Genomic DNA, 16,126 nt, shown 5'->3' with positions numbered 1-16,126 from the left:
ATTGGATGTTAAATGAGCAGTTGTGTAAAAGGGGAAAACGCACGTGACTCACAGAGGAGCTTTTAAATAAAGGGTCTCTGACTGCGTTCGTGCATATGGGCGCCTGTGCATATGTCTGTACGTGGGCGTGAGTACCCGCCAGTAGGGGGCGCTCTGTTCTAACCTGGCAGTCTATGAGCTGCTCCTCCATGTCCTCCTCATCGTCCTTAACGCTGGGATGGAGGAAGGTTGTGAGTGCAGAGCGGGTGCTGAGCAGCCATTGGTCCATCTGGTCAGCCTGGTCGAGGTAGTGTTGTAAGGCCTGCTCTTGACGCTGCTCCTCTAGATGGTCAGTTGCACGCTCCTGGACAGGGAATCACAAGACACCACATGAAGTAAGGCCAGACACAGCTTGTTGTCATGTTCGTGAACCTCTTGACCCCTCAACAAACATGCTTTTAATGGCCCTCTCATGTGATGAGCCTGACCAAAGACACTCAAATGGTTTCCTAATACAGCTAAATGAGCATCTGAAGAAGTGGAACTGCACCTATCTGAACAAAAATATAGAAGAGAGAGAGAAAAGGTATTGGGAGCATCACTGTACCTCCAGAAGCTGTCGTTTCCCTGTGGCCTTCATATGTATGGTGGCCATCCTCTCAGCCAGGACAGTGAGGGTGGACTGCATGGCTAGCTGGTCGGCCGTGTCCGAGTCCACAGCATCAGTACCCAGCTCCTCTGAGAAGCTGGTCTGCAGCTTGTCTATATCCTCCTGCAGACTCTGGATCTCCTCACCCATGGCCTGGTAGAGGGAATAACAGTATTTAGTTATGATGGGAAGACATTGAGTCATGAGTATACTGAGATGTTACACGGGATTTCTGCCTCAAGCAGGAATTTGTATTTTGAGCATTTCGAGATGTCACATAGGATTTCTGCCTTGTGGAGCATAGCGGAATGTTACATAATACTGATTCTCCCTTACCTTATGGGCTTCCATATGACTGTCTGTGCTCCTGTCAGCCTCCAGTGGCTCATTGAGTTTGGCCTCTAAGGACTCCATCTTAGAGGAGATAGACTGGAGAGAACCCTGGTAGCGCTGCTGCTTCTCCAGCGCTTCGTACAGAGTCCTCTGCTTCTCACTGATCTGTAAAGGGAAGGATAGGAACTAGTAGTAGGCAGACCTCGGCCCACTTCGGCCCATAAACTTCAGTTTATTTGTAAATACACTTTTCTAAATAGCTGATGAAATGTTTAATCGATATGCATTGAGTACCACATTCTTCAAGGTCTCCCAGGAGCGTTGCAGGTCATCGAAGTTGGCCACAGATTCAAATGTCGGGTCATATAGCTCCTGTATGGGGGCTCTGGTGAGGGTGGCTCGTCCCAGTCCCATCTGAAAGAAAACACGAGCAACAAATACAGAGAAGCATCACAATGTTACTTGGTGTATAGGTAGGTACACAATAAGGTAAGTGGGCAGGACCTGGTTGCATAAAACACCTTAAGTTTAGCTAGCTAAAGTAAGTAGCTAGCTGGTTGATGTTTTTCTTTTGTAACCAGAGCAGATGAAAGCAACATTCAACTCCACCAATGCTGTTTACATTGATTTCACACTGAATGAAGCGGTTAAGGGACCTCTTGGGCACCCTTACATTTTTTCACTTAATTTAAGGGGGAAATTCTCCTTACAATATTTTGTGCAACTGACTTAAAGTTACGGAAACTCTAAGGGAAAAGATAAGGCGGGAAATTAACAATGGAAGGTGCACAATCCATGGCTACTGAGCTAGCTGGCTAGTTAGCTACGTACTCCGTAAACTAGCTTGACGTACTAGTAAGTAATATAAAGTTCAGGAAAAAAATGTACTGTCAGTAACGTGATTTTATTATCTTCTGGAGCAATTTGGTTATCCTGTCTTGGTTGTAGAATTTCTATTTTGCAATCTCAAATAAATGTGTTCTCTTTGGGGAGAAGTTGTCAGTGAATCGGGCCGTCTCCATGGTAACCATATACTCTTTCAGCCATACCGGCCTTCAAACTACTGTAAAACCCCTTAACATATGCCCTTACCTAAGGAAATATTTGAGGGGCTCTATGCAACGCCCTTAAACAAACCCTTAAGGGAAACACCTACGATGTTTTATGCAACTGGGCCCAGGCCCTGAATGGAGAAGTACAGTAGCCTTGCTATGCGTTAATCTGTGCTAATACAATGTATTTAATTTGAGGCATACACGATGACAGGATATGGAGATGTATTTTCATATCTCATGGTCTGTAGCTAGAGTAGTGAGAGAGCGAGAGAGAGAGAGAGAAAGAGCTCAGTAGGTGATGCCCGAGTGTGAGTGATGGGAGAGGGAGTGCAACAGACCTGGGAGTGAGTGATGGGAGAAGGGGAGCGACAGACAGGAGGAGAGGAGATCTCACTGTTGGTGCCCTCCTCCCCAGACTCCTCCGTGACAGGGGACAGGAGGGTGTGACAGCGGCCAGCTGTCATCTGATCACACCGTAGGACAGAGTTAGACAGAACAGGCAGACATGGCATCCAGGTTTTAATCAGAAAACACATGCAGAGAAGATTGTGTGAATTTATTAAAAGTCCACCACAGAGAGTGGAGTCTTTCAGACAGACATCATGCGAGCTCGAGATTTGATAAAGGGTCACAGGATTAACAGCGGAGTGAACACACAAAGTTAAAAAAACATAGTTTTTTAGTAAACTCATATCGTTAATTAGTAAACTCATATCGTTTACCACATCAATAAGCTCGATTGAGGAGGGGAGTTGGCCTCTCACCATGACTACAGAGGGTTTGTGTGTGTCTCCATCCAGGTCCTCCTCAGTAAGCCCCGTCGCCTCAGTGTCACTCACAGTGAGCAGCATGGTGGCGTGCTTGGCCTTCACAGCAAGCATCTTACACTTAGAGTTCAGACTGGCTATCTGCTCCTGGTAACCCTTGATCTTCTGGGCCAGGTCCTGTTAGAAACATCCCGATCACGGTCAGTGGTTATGGTGACAACAGGGGAACAAAGCATCCATATAGCCATAACATTTTACAGCTTAACTAGTGTCCTTTTTGTTGTTGTTGATTTTTTGCTTTGGGTACCTAGTTGTTCCTACCAGCACCTGGATCTAGATGTTTTCACAATGCTGCATTCCTTTCCATTGCTAATGCTACAGTATGTAGAGTACCTCATGGTGTAGAATCTGAGCCTGCAGCTCCTGGATGTTGCTGGTGGGAATGGGTCGGTCCTGGATGACTCTGTGGGCGTCCTCTATCAGCCCCTGGAGGTGCCTCACCTCCTGCTCATACTGCTCATACTGCACAACAGCCTCCTACAGAAGGGAAACAGGAAATCAAGGAATGTTGATACTGGCGCACAATGTAGGAGGTCAACTGTTCTTGGCTTGCAGGTGTGGCCACCCGGATTCAAACCGTGACTTTCTGTGTCCCTCAAAACCTAGCCATTAGCTCGGGGGAACTAACTCAAGTCTTCAGTTACAGGCAATCGAATGAATTATTCATGCTTGTGCTGTGGCCTCCCTACCTGTAGAATGTTGCACTGCTGTATTGCGACATGCTGCAGCTGGCTGGCCTCCTGCTGTAGGCCCAGTGCCGTGCGACAGATAGCCAGGCCAGGCATCACCTCCTCTGGGACGCGCAGGGCGCTCTGACAAAGCTGCACCGCCTGCACCTGCTGCTTGAAGCCCTCCATCTCCGACAGAAGACGCTAGGAAAACAGACAGGAGGGAACGTCACAATCTCCGCAGCAGCAGCGGCAGCGGCAGCAGAGGAAGAGGTAGTTACCTGTCTCTGGGCCAGTTGTTCCTTGAGACTCTGTCGGGCCAGCTCAGGAGAGGTCAGTGTAGCTTGGACCTGTTCCAGAGCAACATGTAGGGTCTTCACCTCGTACTCCAGACGCTCCATACTCTGAGAGGACGACACAGGACACACACACAGGTTCATCTCAGAACCAAATATTCTGAGGGCTAGCTGGCTCGCTAATCAAGTCATGTTAACCGTCTGTCACTACACGCAGGTCAATCAATCAAATATATTTGTATGTACAGGTGAGAATAACACGGAGATGCTAAAAGCTATTCGACCGTCTCTGAGACAAAGACGAACAACAATGCTGGAGTAAAAGCAGATGCTAGGCTAAAATGCAAGGTCAGCGCATACAGTACGTCTGAGTCAGTACCTTGGCTGCGTCCTGTAGGCTCTGCAGGCGTGTCCTGACGGTCTGCTGGAGCTCCTCGGTGTGGCGGCTGAGCTCACACACCTGCTGGGACATGTTCTCCGTCTGCAGCACCTCAGACAGCAGATCCACCTTCTCTCCCATGGCCTGCAGGTCCCCATGGAGCTCCCGGGACTCGCGCAGCACAGACTGATGGGACGGGGAGGGGAGGGGGAAAACACAACACAGGAAATGAATGGAATAAGAGGACACTGTTTATGAAAAAAAAAGGGGCCAACCAGTGATGGATGGACCCTAAGAGGTGCCGGTTAATAAGAAAATAAGTAATATCCTGGAGAGATAATAATAGGAGACAGGGGAACAGAACACATGTTTATTTCCTTACACACACAAACACCACCAGTATTGTTGAAGATGGTACAGTGGAAGTGAACAGGGAGAGTTTCATACAGTCTGTATCAGCATTTCAATCCGGTAACTCCACATGTGTTTATTCATATCTCCACCCACCTGGTACATCCTTATTTGTTCCTGCAGATGAGGGGAGGAGTTCCAGATGATGTTGGCCCTCACCAGGCCCTTGGCTTTCTCCGACCACCTCACTATGAAGTCCAGCATCTCACTGTACTCCTCTAGGTGGGCATCGGCCTGGACAGGTGAGATAACCGAGAGGAATTGAGGAACCAGGGAACAACAGCAGGGAAATGCATATCTTAATGACACTGACAATGTATGGGTAATGTACGTTATGGTATAAATAGCACCTTTTACAATTAAAGGTAAATGGCCCCATATAAACATTTTGGGCTGGGCTACACAGTACGTTAATGCCACCTTTTCAGTGTAACAACAACATTGTTACAACAACAAGACTTCTCATGTATATTGTGTTTTTTCCCCAATTGGTTCCTAACCTTTTTGAGCCAGATGGTTCTACACTCGGCCAGTCGGGCAGTGTGGTGGTGGATGTCTCCTAACTTGACTATGGCATCGCTCAGCTGTTTGGCCAAGATGGGGTTCCGTCTGCTGAACTCCTGGACTGCAGCATCCAGCTCTGAGAGAGTCCGACGACAGCTCTCCAGGTCATCACAAAGGCACTGAGGAGAGGAAAGAAACTCTGGGTTAAACGGACTGACCGAGATAGCAGCTCTGGGTGCTCATTCACGTTTGTGAATGTATTTCAGTTTACTTCCTGAATTGATTGAATTGACAATAAATTGACCCCCCAAAACCCTTATTCAGAGTCATATGCATGAGCATCTTCAGCTCCCGCTCACCTTGGTCTCGTCTTTAGCGTGTTCGACATCGCTGGCTTTGTCTTTGAGTCTGGCGGAGATGGCTTTCATCTTCTCCGACACGTCATGGATCCTGGAGCTGAAGTCCTCCTTGATGTCTCTCGTCTTCTGAATCTCTCTCTCTTTGGATAGAACCTTAGGAAATTCAGAAGGGAAACGTACAAACTTAACCCTGTAATAACTTCTCTAATCATTTACATTTACAATAGTAAAAGATACAGTTAGTTGACGCAGTGGACTGGTTTCCTGGACACAGATTAAGCCTAATCTATTTGAATCGAGATTGAACCTGCTTTTTAGTTCATGGCTAGGCTTAATCTGTGTCCAGGAACCTGGCCCAGTGAGAGATAGCAAGCGCTAGATAGTCCGGGTACCTGGTCCTCGATGGCCCCCAGTGCGAGGGACACCTCAGCCAGCTGCATGGAGATCTCCGAGGGCAGGATGGTGTACAGGTCCAGATACTTGCTCTGCTGCTGCTCTGCTATCTTATCCAAATGCTGACGGTACCCGATCACATCACTGTGCACCACCTGTACAATACATAAGAGAAACATGGTCATGCACATGTACCAAGACTCAAAAACAAGCCACTCACATAACAATTCTTGAATTTTTGCCATAGCTAGCCTTGATCCCAGCCTGAGACTACGCCTTAGCATACAGTAGTACTTGATACAACAGTTGAGTAAATGCATAATGGAATTTTGTATTTGCAAAAATGGAAAAAAATGACGTGATCATGTGTTAGATTGTGTTTACTCAATCTCTAGTTCCATAGGGTTAGTCTGCGGCTTACCTCCAGCTCCTGCAGCAGAGCATCTATATCTGGGGTAGGGTTGAGAAGCAGCTCCCTGGTCTCCTGGATCCAGGCTTTGACCACACTCAGGTTCTTCTCCACCTCCTCTCTATCCCTCAGCTCCATCCCAGCCTGGCTACGCTTGGTACGCGCCTGCTGCAGCAGACTGGTGGAGAGACATAAAACCACTCAGCTCCATTATTCTGTTCCTCCTAAGATATTTGAACTGTTTTTGAACTGGAGGGTTGGGAAATACAGAAGACAAAATTTCCACTTGTAACTAAATGGACAATTATCTCTCTTATTCTGTTCAATGCAAACAACAACAGATCTAATTCCTGAGTTGCCAATCCATCTGTTATGCAAATGCAAAACATCGGCTCGATTGCCAGACTCATGGAGCTCCACAGCGGCTGTGGGACGAGACTGCGCAAAACCTAACAATCTTGATCTGCACCTTTCCATGCGGTCTTGTACAGCTCTGATCTCCTTGAGACTGGGCAGTTCGTCCTGTTCGGAGGTGGGGGAAGGGGAGGGGACCTCCACGTCATGGAGCAGGCTGAGGGCGTACTGACGCAGCAGGGTGAGGGAGGCCAGCTCCCTCTCCATGTCCTGGATCAGCAGCTCATGCTGGTCCAACACAGACTGTAAGGAAGCCTTGGAGGCCTTCTCCACAGCACAGTCTATCACACGGCTCTGGAGCTCGTCCACCATGTTCCTCAGCTTCACCATCTGAAAGGAACACAGGTGGGGGAAAATCTAGATAGTGTGCTGAACCTGTAATGGCTTGTTTATAAAGCATCATTGTTAGCTTCTACTATGGAGTAGTGTACACTCTTTAGAGAACCTTTACGGCAGACAGCAACAAAGGGCATAAGGGGAACAAATAAATAATCCAGCAAGTGCTGATAGTATACTGTTTAGTTCCCTTTCAGTCAGTATACTGTAAAACGGAGAGCTATGAGGATTGCACTCTTGTCCCCCTAACTGTGTTGTACCTCGTTGCCCCCTTTAGGGAACAGTAGTTATATTCATGGACTTAGGTTGATATTATGGTCTTCTCCACTGTTTATTCGCGAACACACTGTACTCACACTCATAGTCACATGTTTCTGTGTAGCCTACTATACCTTCTCTCTGAAGGTCCTCCACTCCTGGGCCGTGTCCTCTAGGACCCTCTCCTGCCCTCGTGCTACGCTGCGTAACCGGGTCCAGCGCTGCCACACCGTGGTCATGGAGCGGCTGATGGTGGCCTTGCTGGCGTCACTACCCACCAGCTCCAGCTGGGATGCCTGCTCCTCCAGCCCGGTCAGCTTCTCCTGGAATCCATTCACCATCGACACCAGGGACTGGCAGGGAGGGAGGAGAGGAGGAAATATACACACAAGAGAAGAGTCGTGGTCAGTTCGCATATTATGAGTGTTCATAAATAAAGTCTCATCTTTACTTCTTTGTGCTTTGATTTGTGCTAAAGATGAATGTACAATGATGCCATCATTGGGCTATCATCTTTATTTTCCCATGGTCCTCTTTTACCCTGTGACCCCTGAGCTTCTCCTCTGCCTCCAGAAAGGTGGCAGCCTTGGCGGTGGAGAACTCAGTCAGCTTCTTCTCTGCCTCGTTCATCAGTTCAATCACTGTCTGCCTCGTCTCCTGGTAGGACTTCCACTGGGCAACACAGCTAGGGACAATACAGGACAGTCAATTTAATTCAATTCCATTCCAACTTTATTGTACCATGGTGCAGCCAAGTATTTACAGAAGATATTTAAGCAATAAGGCTGAGGAGGTGTGGTATATGGCCAATATACCACGGCTAGGGGCTGTTCTTATGCATGACGCAATAAAGCCATTGGCTGTGGTATATTGTCCATATACCACAAACCCCTGAGGTACCTTATTGCTATTATAAACTGGTTATAATATAATAGCAATAACGGTAAAAAGTAACTTTTTGTCATACCCGTAATACATGGTCTGATATAGCACAGCTTTCAGCCAATAAGCATTCAGGGCTCAAACCATCCAGTTTATAAAACATAATATGCACTTCATTGTGTTGGAGGGAAGCATGTGTTGACGGGGATTTAATGTCTTCGTTTCAATTGAGTAACAATGTCACGATGACGGCGATCACTTTAAGACAATCCAATCAGTTCTGTCTGTGTTATACTAAATTGCCCATCTCTGCACCAAGGTCTCTCTCTCTCTGTATTCAACACTTTTAAAACCATATTGTCCATGCACAAATAATTTTAAGTCGCTTTGCATGAAAGCGTCCACTAAATGGCATATATTATATGTCCATATTTTGGTTACAATTGAACCGTTTCCTTTACTTCCTGTACCTGATCAGGACGTCCTGATGACACTGCAGCTGATCTCGGACCTCCACTCCTCTCTGCTGAGCAGACTCCACACTCAGCCTAAGCTGCTCCTTGGCTGTAGGGTTCACCAGGTTCTCCAGCTGGTGGGGCAGAGCCTCCAACTCCTGCAGGTGGCACAAGAACTCCTGCCACGAGGCACAGGAAGAGAACGGGGTTAAGGGAGAGGTAAAGGGAGAGACAATCAATCACATCAAAAATGGAAAAAAAAGGACACAAAAAAATCACTCTTGAATAGAAGTTGCAATTGAAGCTTTGCTTTAGTTTGCTTGACCTTGTAGCAACATACCCTAATAGACCACACTTTATTTAGTCCTGACAAAGGCCCAGTTCGTCGAAAACGTCCTATTAAACTAAACACTTTGGGAGCGTTATACATTTGCGCGGATTCATTTTTTGCTCTACATTATCCACCCAGGATAATTGGAGCACCTACCTGCTCCGAGGCCATGATGTCCTCCTGCTGGCGTAGACATTCCTCATAGTTCTCTACGTCCACCCCCAGGCTGGCTAGCTGTAGGAAGGCCACTGCGTCCTCCAGCCACTCACACGCTGACTGCATCCGGAAGTGGTACTTCTGACACAACGCTAAGGCCTGCTCCAGGGTGATCTGGAGAACAGACAGGGAAGGGAAATGGTGAGTATGTGAAGCTAACAATACTAATAGATGTCAACAAACAGGCTATGTTATTGTCACTATTACTCCCTCATAGCGTACAAAAATTCCAGAAACGTTCGCAAAGTTCCCAGATGAAATCTTTCAACTGAGATTTTATAAACACCTAGGAGATTTGGGATATTTTCCAGACGTTTGCAAACCCACTCCCTTATATTATAATACATTGAGACAATATGATATCACTTCACCTGTTTGGAGCTCAGAGCCTGTTGGACATCAGCCTGTAGTTTGGCCATCTCCTCCAAGCTCAAGTCAACGTGGGCTGGGACCAGCTCATTGGCGCTGGTGTACTTCTGTTTCTCCCTGCTGCTCAGGGCAGCCACAATCCTCAGCCTGGACTGGACCTCTTCCTGCATAATCTGCTGCTTCCTGATCTCCTCCTGGACCTTCTCTACCCTCACGTCCACCACCACAGCACAGTCCAGCTCATCCCTGATTTGCTGCAGCCAGTCCAGGGTCCGCTTCACCTCCGTCTCAAAGTCTTTACTCTGGACAAACCTATTCTCACACTCCACTATCAGCTCCCCTACGGCAGACTGCAGGGACTGCAGCTCCTCCTGCCACAAGACCACCTGTTCTCTGGAGGCCTCGTGGGCAGCCTGGTCCAGCTGAGGAGCCAGGTTGTCCATCTGCTCCATGAGTCTGGAAAGATGAGAGCTGGCGCTCTGGAGACTCCCGGCCAGGGAATGGTAGTTCTTCAGCCTCTCCTCCGCCGACTGAGTCTCTGCGTTGACCTTGACCAGCTGTTCTTTGGTAGCCTTCAGCTCTGAGTCTACCTGCATGGCCATGGCCTTGTGGTCCTCGAAGGACTCCAGCGTGTCGTCGAGGTGCTCCACCCGCTGTTCGATGAGCCTCTTGAGCCCATTGTAGAGGCTCACCAGCTGGGTCATCTCTTCAGGCCGCCAGGGTTGACCGGTGCTTCGGAATCCTTCTTTCTTCTGGTTTAGTTCACTGACAGCTAGACCAAGGTTGCTCAGATCTACCTGAAGAGCTTTGTAATTGTTCTGTAAACTGACAACCTCCTCTGTCTGTAGACCGACAGGCTGAGTCCCCAAGTTATGGAACTGCTCCTCAAGCTCCTTCAATGCATGATGTGTTACATCTATGAAGGAGGCATACTCCTTTCTGGATAGAATGGCCTGTTCAATTTTCTCCTGTTTCTCTTTGGCCAGAGCTAGTATGCTATTGTATTGCTGTGGGAGAGCATTGAGTTTCTCGTCCAAGTAACAGTGGTCCACTTCATTCAGAGTGGGCAGGATCTCCTGACCAGCTCTCTGGACGATCAGTAGGAGGTTTTCATATTCCATCGCCTGCTCTACTATCTGCTGGTACTTCAACAGCTGCACGTTCAGCTCCAAGTCACCATTCATGAGGTTAATCTCAGGGAAGGTCACTATGTCTGCCTGTTTCAACCACTGACATGTCTTCTCCAGGTCTGCCTTGAAGTACTTTCTGGAGACAAGCACCTTTTCCAGCTCCTGGAGCCTCTGGCCACACTTCTGCAGGGCCTTCTCAAAGATGTTCTGCAGCTCCTGCAGCTTGGTGAGCATCTCAGCCTTCTCGTCCTCGGTGGCGTCCCTCATCAGGTCTCTGCCTTGGGACCACAGGGAGGTCAGCTCGCTCTGGTAGGCCTTTAGGCTGCTCTGGATGTTCCTGCAGGTTCGCACCTGCTTGGCCAGGTCGTCAGGTAGCAGGGCAATGTACTCCTCTGCCTGGGCCTTCTTCTCATTCTGCTGGACCCAGGTGATGGACTGGTTGACAGCCTGCAGGAACTGTGTTCTCTCTGTGAAGGCCTTGCTGAGGTGCTTCCTCCTCTGGGCCACCTTTATTTTATTTACACAATAAAGACATGTAAAAAAGATAATAGCATGAATACAGTATAAGCATAAGTCAAACAGGCATGTGCAAGTGTCAGAAACCCAAATAGTCTTATATATATTTTTAAACACCCACCTTCACACTGAGTGACTCCACCTCAGCCTGGGTGTCTGAGATGAGCTGCTGCAGGCGCTGGCGCTCGTTGAGCCCCAGGTGAGCCAGGACGCGGTCAGCGTCGGTCATGGCCTGAGCCAGAAGCAGCTGCTTAGCCTCCAGTTCACTGCAGATGCTGAGGTGGTCAAACAGGAAGCTTTGGGACAACTCTGGAGGAGGACTCATCTTCATGGCTTCAGACAGGGCAGGCTGCTGCTCCTCGGCCCACTCCCTGGCCTCCCTCAGACGGGCCTCCACCTGAATAGAATAGAATAGATACTTAATTGCCCATAGGTTAGACCAGAAATGTGTCTTCTACCTTTCCCAACACTCCCCTCCCGCCACACACACACCTGGGCCATGTCCTCCAGGGTCAGCACCGAGTCCTGGATCTTCCTGTCGATGAGGCTCTGTAGCTGGGCCCAGCGCTGCTCGAAGTGGCCGATTTGCTCTTTGACCAGCTCTTTATCGTCAAGATTCAGATGGTAGATGACTTTCTGCCTCTGGTCCTTCAGGTCCTCCAGAGTTCCTTTCTGGTCTCTGAGAGCCACGGAAAGTTTTTTCAACGCCTCCAAGTGCTCAGATGAACTTTCAGCATCAGTCCTTGGAGAGAAAAGGAAGATATTCAATGACTGGATTCCACAATAACAATTTTTCAAAGCTAACACACATTCTAGTGATGATGGTGACAGAAGAAGTTCAGTTATACTGTTCAAGAAGAATGTTTGAGACCCATTGTCATGGTTTTTAGAATGTTGGTACAGCTCCCGAACTCTTAAGTCATGTTGCCACTGTCATGGCAACTATGATTATTCAGCTATTCCACATAGAGTCAGTCTTTTATGTGCTCTGGAGACTGATCCCACATCAATATACTTTTGCTATGAAAGGGACTGCTCATTCACTAGCAACCCACATAGCAACAAGACTGGCTGGGATTTGGCCATACAGAATATATATTATTTTATATTAAATACATTAAATATATTTTAAGTTGTTGCTTTTTTGTGATGTTATCAATACATAAAGTAATCACTTTAATAGTGTATTGTAATACTATTACGGGTGGAATCAGAGCAAAGTTATTGCAATACACCTATATTGCATTCACTTCTAGTTCCCATCCTGTAGTAACTCAGTTGTGTGTTTCAAATAGATAGATGACCCCACCTGGCCAGGTTGTCCCACTCCTTGGACACCTGCTCAAACATTGCCTCCATGGCTGTGATGCAGTCGTGGTACTCCTGGGTCCTCTGCAGGTCCTCCTGCCTCTGATCCTGCAGCCTGTTAGCCTGGTGACACAGCTCCAGCCAGGAGTGGCTCAGACGCCCTACTTCCCCATGCTCCGGGCTGGCCTGGCCCTCAGTCAGACGATTCACACTCTCTGTCATCCTGGTTAGGGTGGCTTGTTTACTCTGCAGCTGATTGCTGAACTCCTGTTGAAGAGAGTAGAGAAACATTACTTGGATTTGATCAATGTGCATGTTTTGTCTCATGCTGTGTTAGTTGTATGTGAGCAATTTCCTAAATCTGTGAAACTGATATTGACAACTACACATTTTTCATCTAATTTAAGATTTTTAAAGAAGGTAGGGAAGATGGGAGTGCAACCTGGACTCGGGGTAGACGTAACATAGTAAACAAAAATCCGGGACACTCAAATTAGAATGATATGTTACGTTTGGTATGTAAGTATTAATTTGTGGATGTCCATCATCCATTTTTTATGAAATGTTACGAATTGCAATTCGAATGATATGTTACGAATTACAATTTGTTGAGGCTAACATTAACTAGGTGGCTAACGTTATCTAGGCTAGGGGTTATGGTTAGGAGTTAAGTTAAAAGGTTAGGGTTAGGGGAAAGGTTAACTAACATGCTAAGTAGTTGCAAAGTTACTAATTAGTTCAACTGCTAAAGTTTTCCGTGATGAGATTCGAACACGCAACCTTTGTGTTGCTAGACGTTCGCGTTATACGCCGACCAACCACCCTCCTTTTGTTTTTGCCTTAAGTAACCTTCTGTCTTATGTAAACATACCAAATGTAACATATCATACTAATTTGAGTGTCCTGGATTTTCGTTTACTATGTTACGTCTAGTCTATGAGACCAAGCTGGGGAGTGGGACTGCAGTCTATGCTCCTATGTGGTTTATTGGTGACAACGTTTTGACCACCTTGGTCTGTCATCAGATCTCTACCTTGGCCTGGGTGAGCATGTTGTAGGCGATCTTGGTCTCGAGCTCGGCTGGTCTTCTGGAGAGACTGAGGAGCTGCTGCTCCATATCCTGGAACAGACCAGACAGCTCCTGCTTCTGCTCCTTTATCTCCTTCCAGCCCTCCGACAGCTCCTGGGAGCTAGACATCCTCTCCTCGATCTGTACAGTAAACAGTACAGTGTACAACAACATGAAGCATACAGCAGAGTGCACAACAACATGAAGTCAACGTATGAATATGGGAATGTTTTATTGTGATACTTTATGTACTTCAGCTTTATGATATCTTTACTGGTTGTTGTATGCCTATTTTACAGGGCTACATATTTTCCCTGAACTCTCATGCCCTGAACTAATGTTGTTTTTATTATGAGAGATAGTGAGAGTAAGATGTATGCATTACATATGGCAAATGCCTGAAAGTCATGGTGAAAACCCTGTTGTCAATATGGTAAGGATGATGTGATGATGACCAGAAGTGAATGTACGGTAAGACCAGCCTACACACCGTGTGTTTGACCCGCTGGACCTCAGCAACAGTGACTCTCACAGCATCATCAGATAGGTCACACACAGAACACACCAGGTCCAGGTATGTACTGGCTTGCTCCTGTAGAGCCCTGTAGTGCTTCACCTGTACAGGTAATATACAAACAAATGTAATCAGCTTGATAAAACATTTTAATTTGTTCATTTCCCTTATTTACCCAGGTTTTCCCATTGAAGCAGAGCTTTCTATTTTCACCTGACCACGAACATTCCAGAATTCTAAGGCATAACATTGCCATGAAAACACCATTATTGTGTCATTCGATTCTCATTCTCTGCCTATAAAAGAGCAGGGAGCAGTCAGTCAATAACCTGTTTGAGGGCCTCCTGCAGGCCAGAGGGAGGTTGACAACACGGCCGGAGCTCCTCATGGACAGTGGAGAGCCAGGTCTGGCACTGCTGCAGAGTGTCCTGGTGACTGACATGTTTCTGCAGCTCCCTGTCAAGACTTTGGTACACCTGATGAAGCAGACACAGACACACAAGTGAAGAGATGTAGCCGGTAAGTGAGTAGAGTAGTGTAGCGGAGAGCAGATCAGAGTAGAGTATAGTAGATTAGAGTAGAGCAGAACAGAGCAGACCAGCGTAGCGTAGCTTAGCTTAGAGTAGAGTGTTACTATAGTACTCACACGCTGTGCGGTGCTGCAGATGGCTGAGTAACTGTCTCTAGTGCCCTGCTGGTGAGCCTGGACCTGCTGGCTGATCTTAGCCTGCACCTGGTCTGTAGTACAGTTGGACATCAGGTCATCTCCCTTCTCCTTCAGACTGGTCAGGCGCTCCTCGAAGCTAGCTATTTCCTCCATGATTGCCTGAGAAGAAATGTGACAGACAGGGGTTATGATTATAAACCCCAAAACTTCTAAATTGCCATTTTAGAATGCTGGTTTAGAACTTCAGAAGCATAATTCCATTGTCACGCTAACAGGTGTTATTGCGTCATTTCATGTTCATGGATTGTCATACGGTTCCAATCCACAACTTAATGAATCTACTCACCTTGTGCCGAGCCAGTTGCTGTGTGGCCGTCTCCATGCTGCAGGTCTGCATGGAGTCTGAGGTGACCAGCCTACTGGACATCTGAAGGAGCCACTTCTCCACCTCCTGAAGCTCACTGCTGTAGCCTTCATGCTCCTTCACCCACTCCATCAGACTCTGGACCTGGCCCTGTAAATAGTACAGGATGACTATTTTTACCTTATAGACAAAGCTACAGTAGTCTCAGCCACCACATCAATCAGGTAGGACAATGACACATGTTGGTTGCATGCTCTAGGTAGCTAGCTAGTCTGTCACAAAAGACTAGACAACTATAAACCAAGGAAGCTCTCTAATAATTTAAAAGGTAATCATGTGTACTGTAGTAGAACACCTACCCTGGCTGCAGTGCAGAGGTCCTGGTAGTCTGTCTGTAGTCTGCTCATGTTGTCCCTGATGGTAGGGTCGCGGACCGAATCCAGCAGAGCCTCTCCTTTCTCAACCACAGACCTCACCGCTGACTCGTGAGACTGCACTGTCTGCTGGATCGTCTATGTAAGAGGAAAAACATCCTTTGAATGTCAATAATGAATCAGTTGTTGATGATATGTCTATTTTTACAAGGCACACATAGATACAGTTGAAGTCGGAAGTTTACATACACCTTAGACAAATACATTTAAACTCAGTTTTTCACAATTCCAGACGTTTAATCCTGATACAAATTCCCTGTTTTAGGTCAGTTAGGATCACCACTTTATTTTAAGAATGTGAAATGTGAGAATAATAGTAGAGAGAATTATTTATTTGTCACGCCCTGACCTTAGAGATCCTTTTTATTCTCTATTTTGGTTAGGTCAGGGTGTGACTAGGGTGGGTACTCCATTTTTTGTATTTCTATGTTGGCCTGATATGGTTCCCAATCAGAGGAAGCTGTCAATCGTTGTCTCTGATTGGGGATCATATTTAGGCAGCCTTTTCCCCACTGTGGTTGTGGGATCTTGTTTTTCTATTGTTGCTTTTTAGCGCTACAAAGCGGTACGTTTCGTTTGTTACTCTTTCTTGTTTTGTGCC

At 47.0% G+C, this 16,126-nt stretch overlaps 1 protein-coding gene across 6 annotated transcripts in view; it reads right to left on the bottom strand.

The window, feature by feature from the left end:
- syne1b (spectrin repeat containing, nuclear envelope 1b) overlaps nucleotides 1-16,126 on the bottom strand; it is a 145,967-nt gene that overhangs the window by 60,385 nt on the left and 69,456 nt on the right. For all 6 annotated transcript variants that reach the window (XM_055863726.1, XM_055863731.1, XM_055863727.1 and 3 more), the window contains 30 exons: nucleotides 15,451-15,603; nucleotides 15,074-15,241; nucleotides 14,707-14,886; nucleotides 14,390-14,536; nucleotides 14,037-14,162; nucleotides 13,511-13,687; nucleotides 12,479-12,744; nucleotides 11,662-11,911; nucleotides 11,291-11,566; nucleotides 9,526-11,160; nucleotides 9,095-9,268; nucleotides 8,623-8,786; nucleotides 7,811-7,955; nucleotides 7,405-7,623; nucleotides 6,732-7,006; nucleotides 6,275-6,440; nucleotides 5,853-6,008; nucleotides 5,461-5,613; nucleotides 5,098-5,280; nucleotides 4,694-4,831; nucleotides 4,187-4,372; nucleotides 3,793-3,915; nucleotides 3,533-3,715; nucleotides 3,177-3,320; nucleotides 2,781-2,960; nucleotides 2,355-2,480; nucleotides 1,256-1,375; nucleotides 965-1,126; nucleotides 587-781; nucleotides 164-343 (listed from right to left, as the gene is read on the bottom strand). In XM_055863726.1, coding sequence (XP_055719701.1) covers nucleotides 164-343; nucleotides 587-781; nucleotides 965-1,126; nucleotides 1,256-1,375; nucleotides 2,355-2,480; nucleotides 2,781-2,960; nucleotides 3,177-3,320; nucleotides 3,533-3,715; nucleotides 3,793-3,915; nucleotides 4,187-4,372; nucleotides 4,694-4,831; nucleotides 5,098-5,280; nucleotides 5,461-5,613; nucleotides 5,853-6,008; nucleotides 6,275-6,440; nucleotides 6,732-7,006; nucleotides 7,405-7,623; nucleotides 7,811-7,955; nucleotides 8,623-8,786; nucleotides 9,095-9,268; nucleotides 9,526-11,160; nucleotides 11,291-11,566; nucleotides 11,662-11,911; nucleotides 12,479-12,744; nucleotides 13,511-13,687; nucleotides 14,037-14,162; nucleotides 14,390-14,536; nucleotides 14,707-14,886; nucleotides 15,074-15,241; nucleotides 15,451-15,603 — 6,750 coding nt within the window. The remainder of the gene's footprint in view (nucleotides 1-163; nucleotides 344-586; nucleotides 782-964; nucleotides 1,127-1,255; nucleotides 1,376-2,354; nucleotides 2,481-2,780; nucleotides 2,961-3,176; nucleotides 3,321-3,532; nucleotides 3,716-3,792; nucleotides 3,916-4,186; nucleotides 4,373-4,693; nucleotides 4,832-5,097; nucleotides 5,281-5,460; nucleotides 5,614-5,852; nucleotides 6,009-6,274; nucleotides 6,441-6,731; nucleotides 7,007-7,404; nucleotides 7,624-7,810; nucleotides 7,956-8,622; nucleotides 8,787-9,094; nucleotides 9,269-9,525; nucleotides 11,161-11,290; nucleotides 11,567-11,661; nucleotides 11,912-12,478; nucleotides 12,745-13,510; nucleotides 13,688-14,036; nucleotides 14,163-14,389; nucleotides 14,537-14,706; nucleotides 14,887-15,073; nucleotides 15,242-15,450; nucleotides 15,604-16,126) is intronic.

This window comes from Salvelinus fontinalis, chromosome 15, assembly GCF_029448725.1.
Source record: "Salvelinus fontinalis isolate EN_2023a chromosome 15, ASM2944872v1, whole genome shotgun sequence".
Lineage (NCBI taxonomy): Eukaryota > Metazoa > Chordata > Actinopteri > Salmoniformes > Salmonidae > Salvelinus > Salvelinus fontinalis.
Note: the sequence above shows the minus strand (reverse complement) of the source record. Positions and strands in the feature narration are given on the sequence as shown.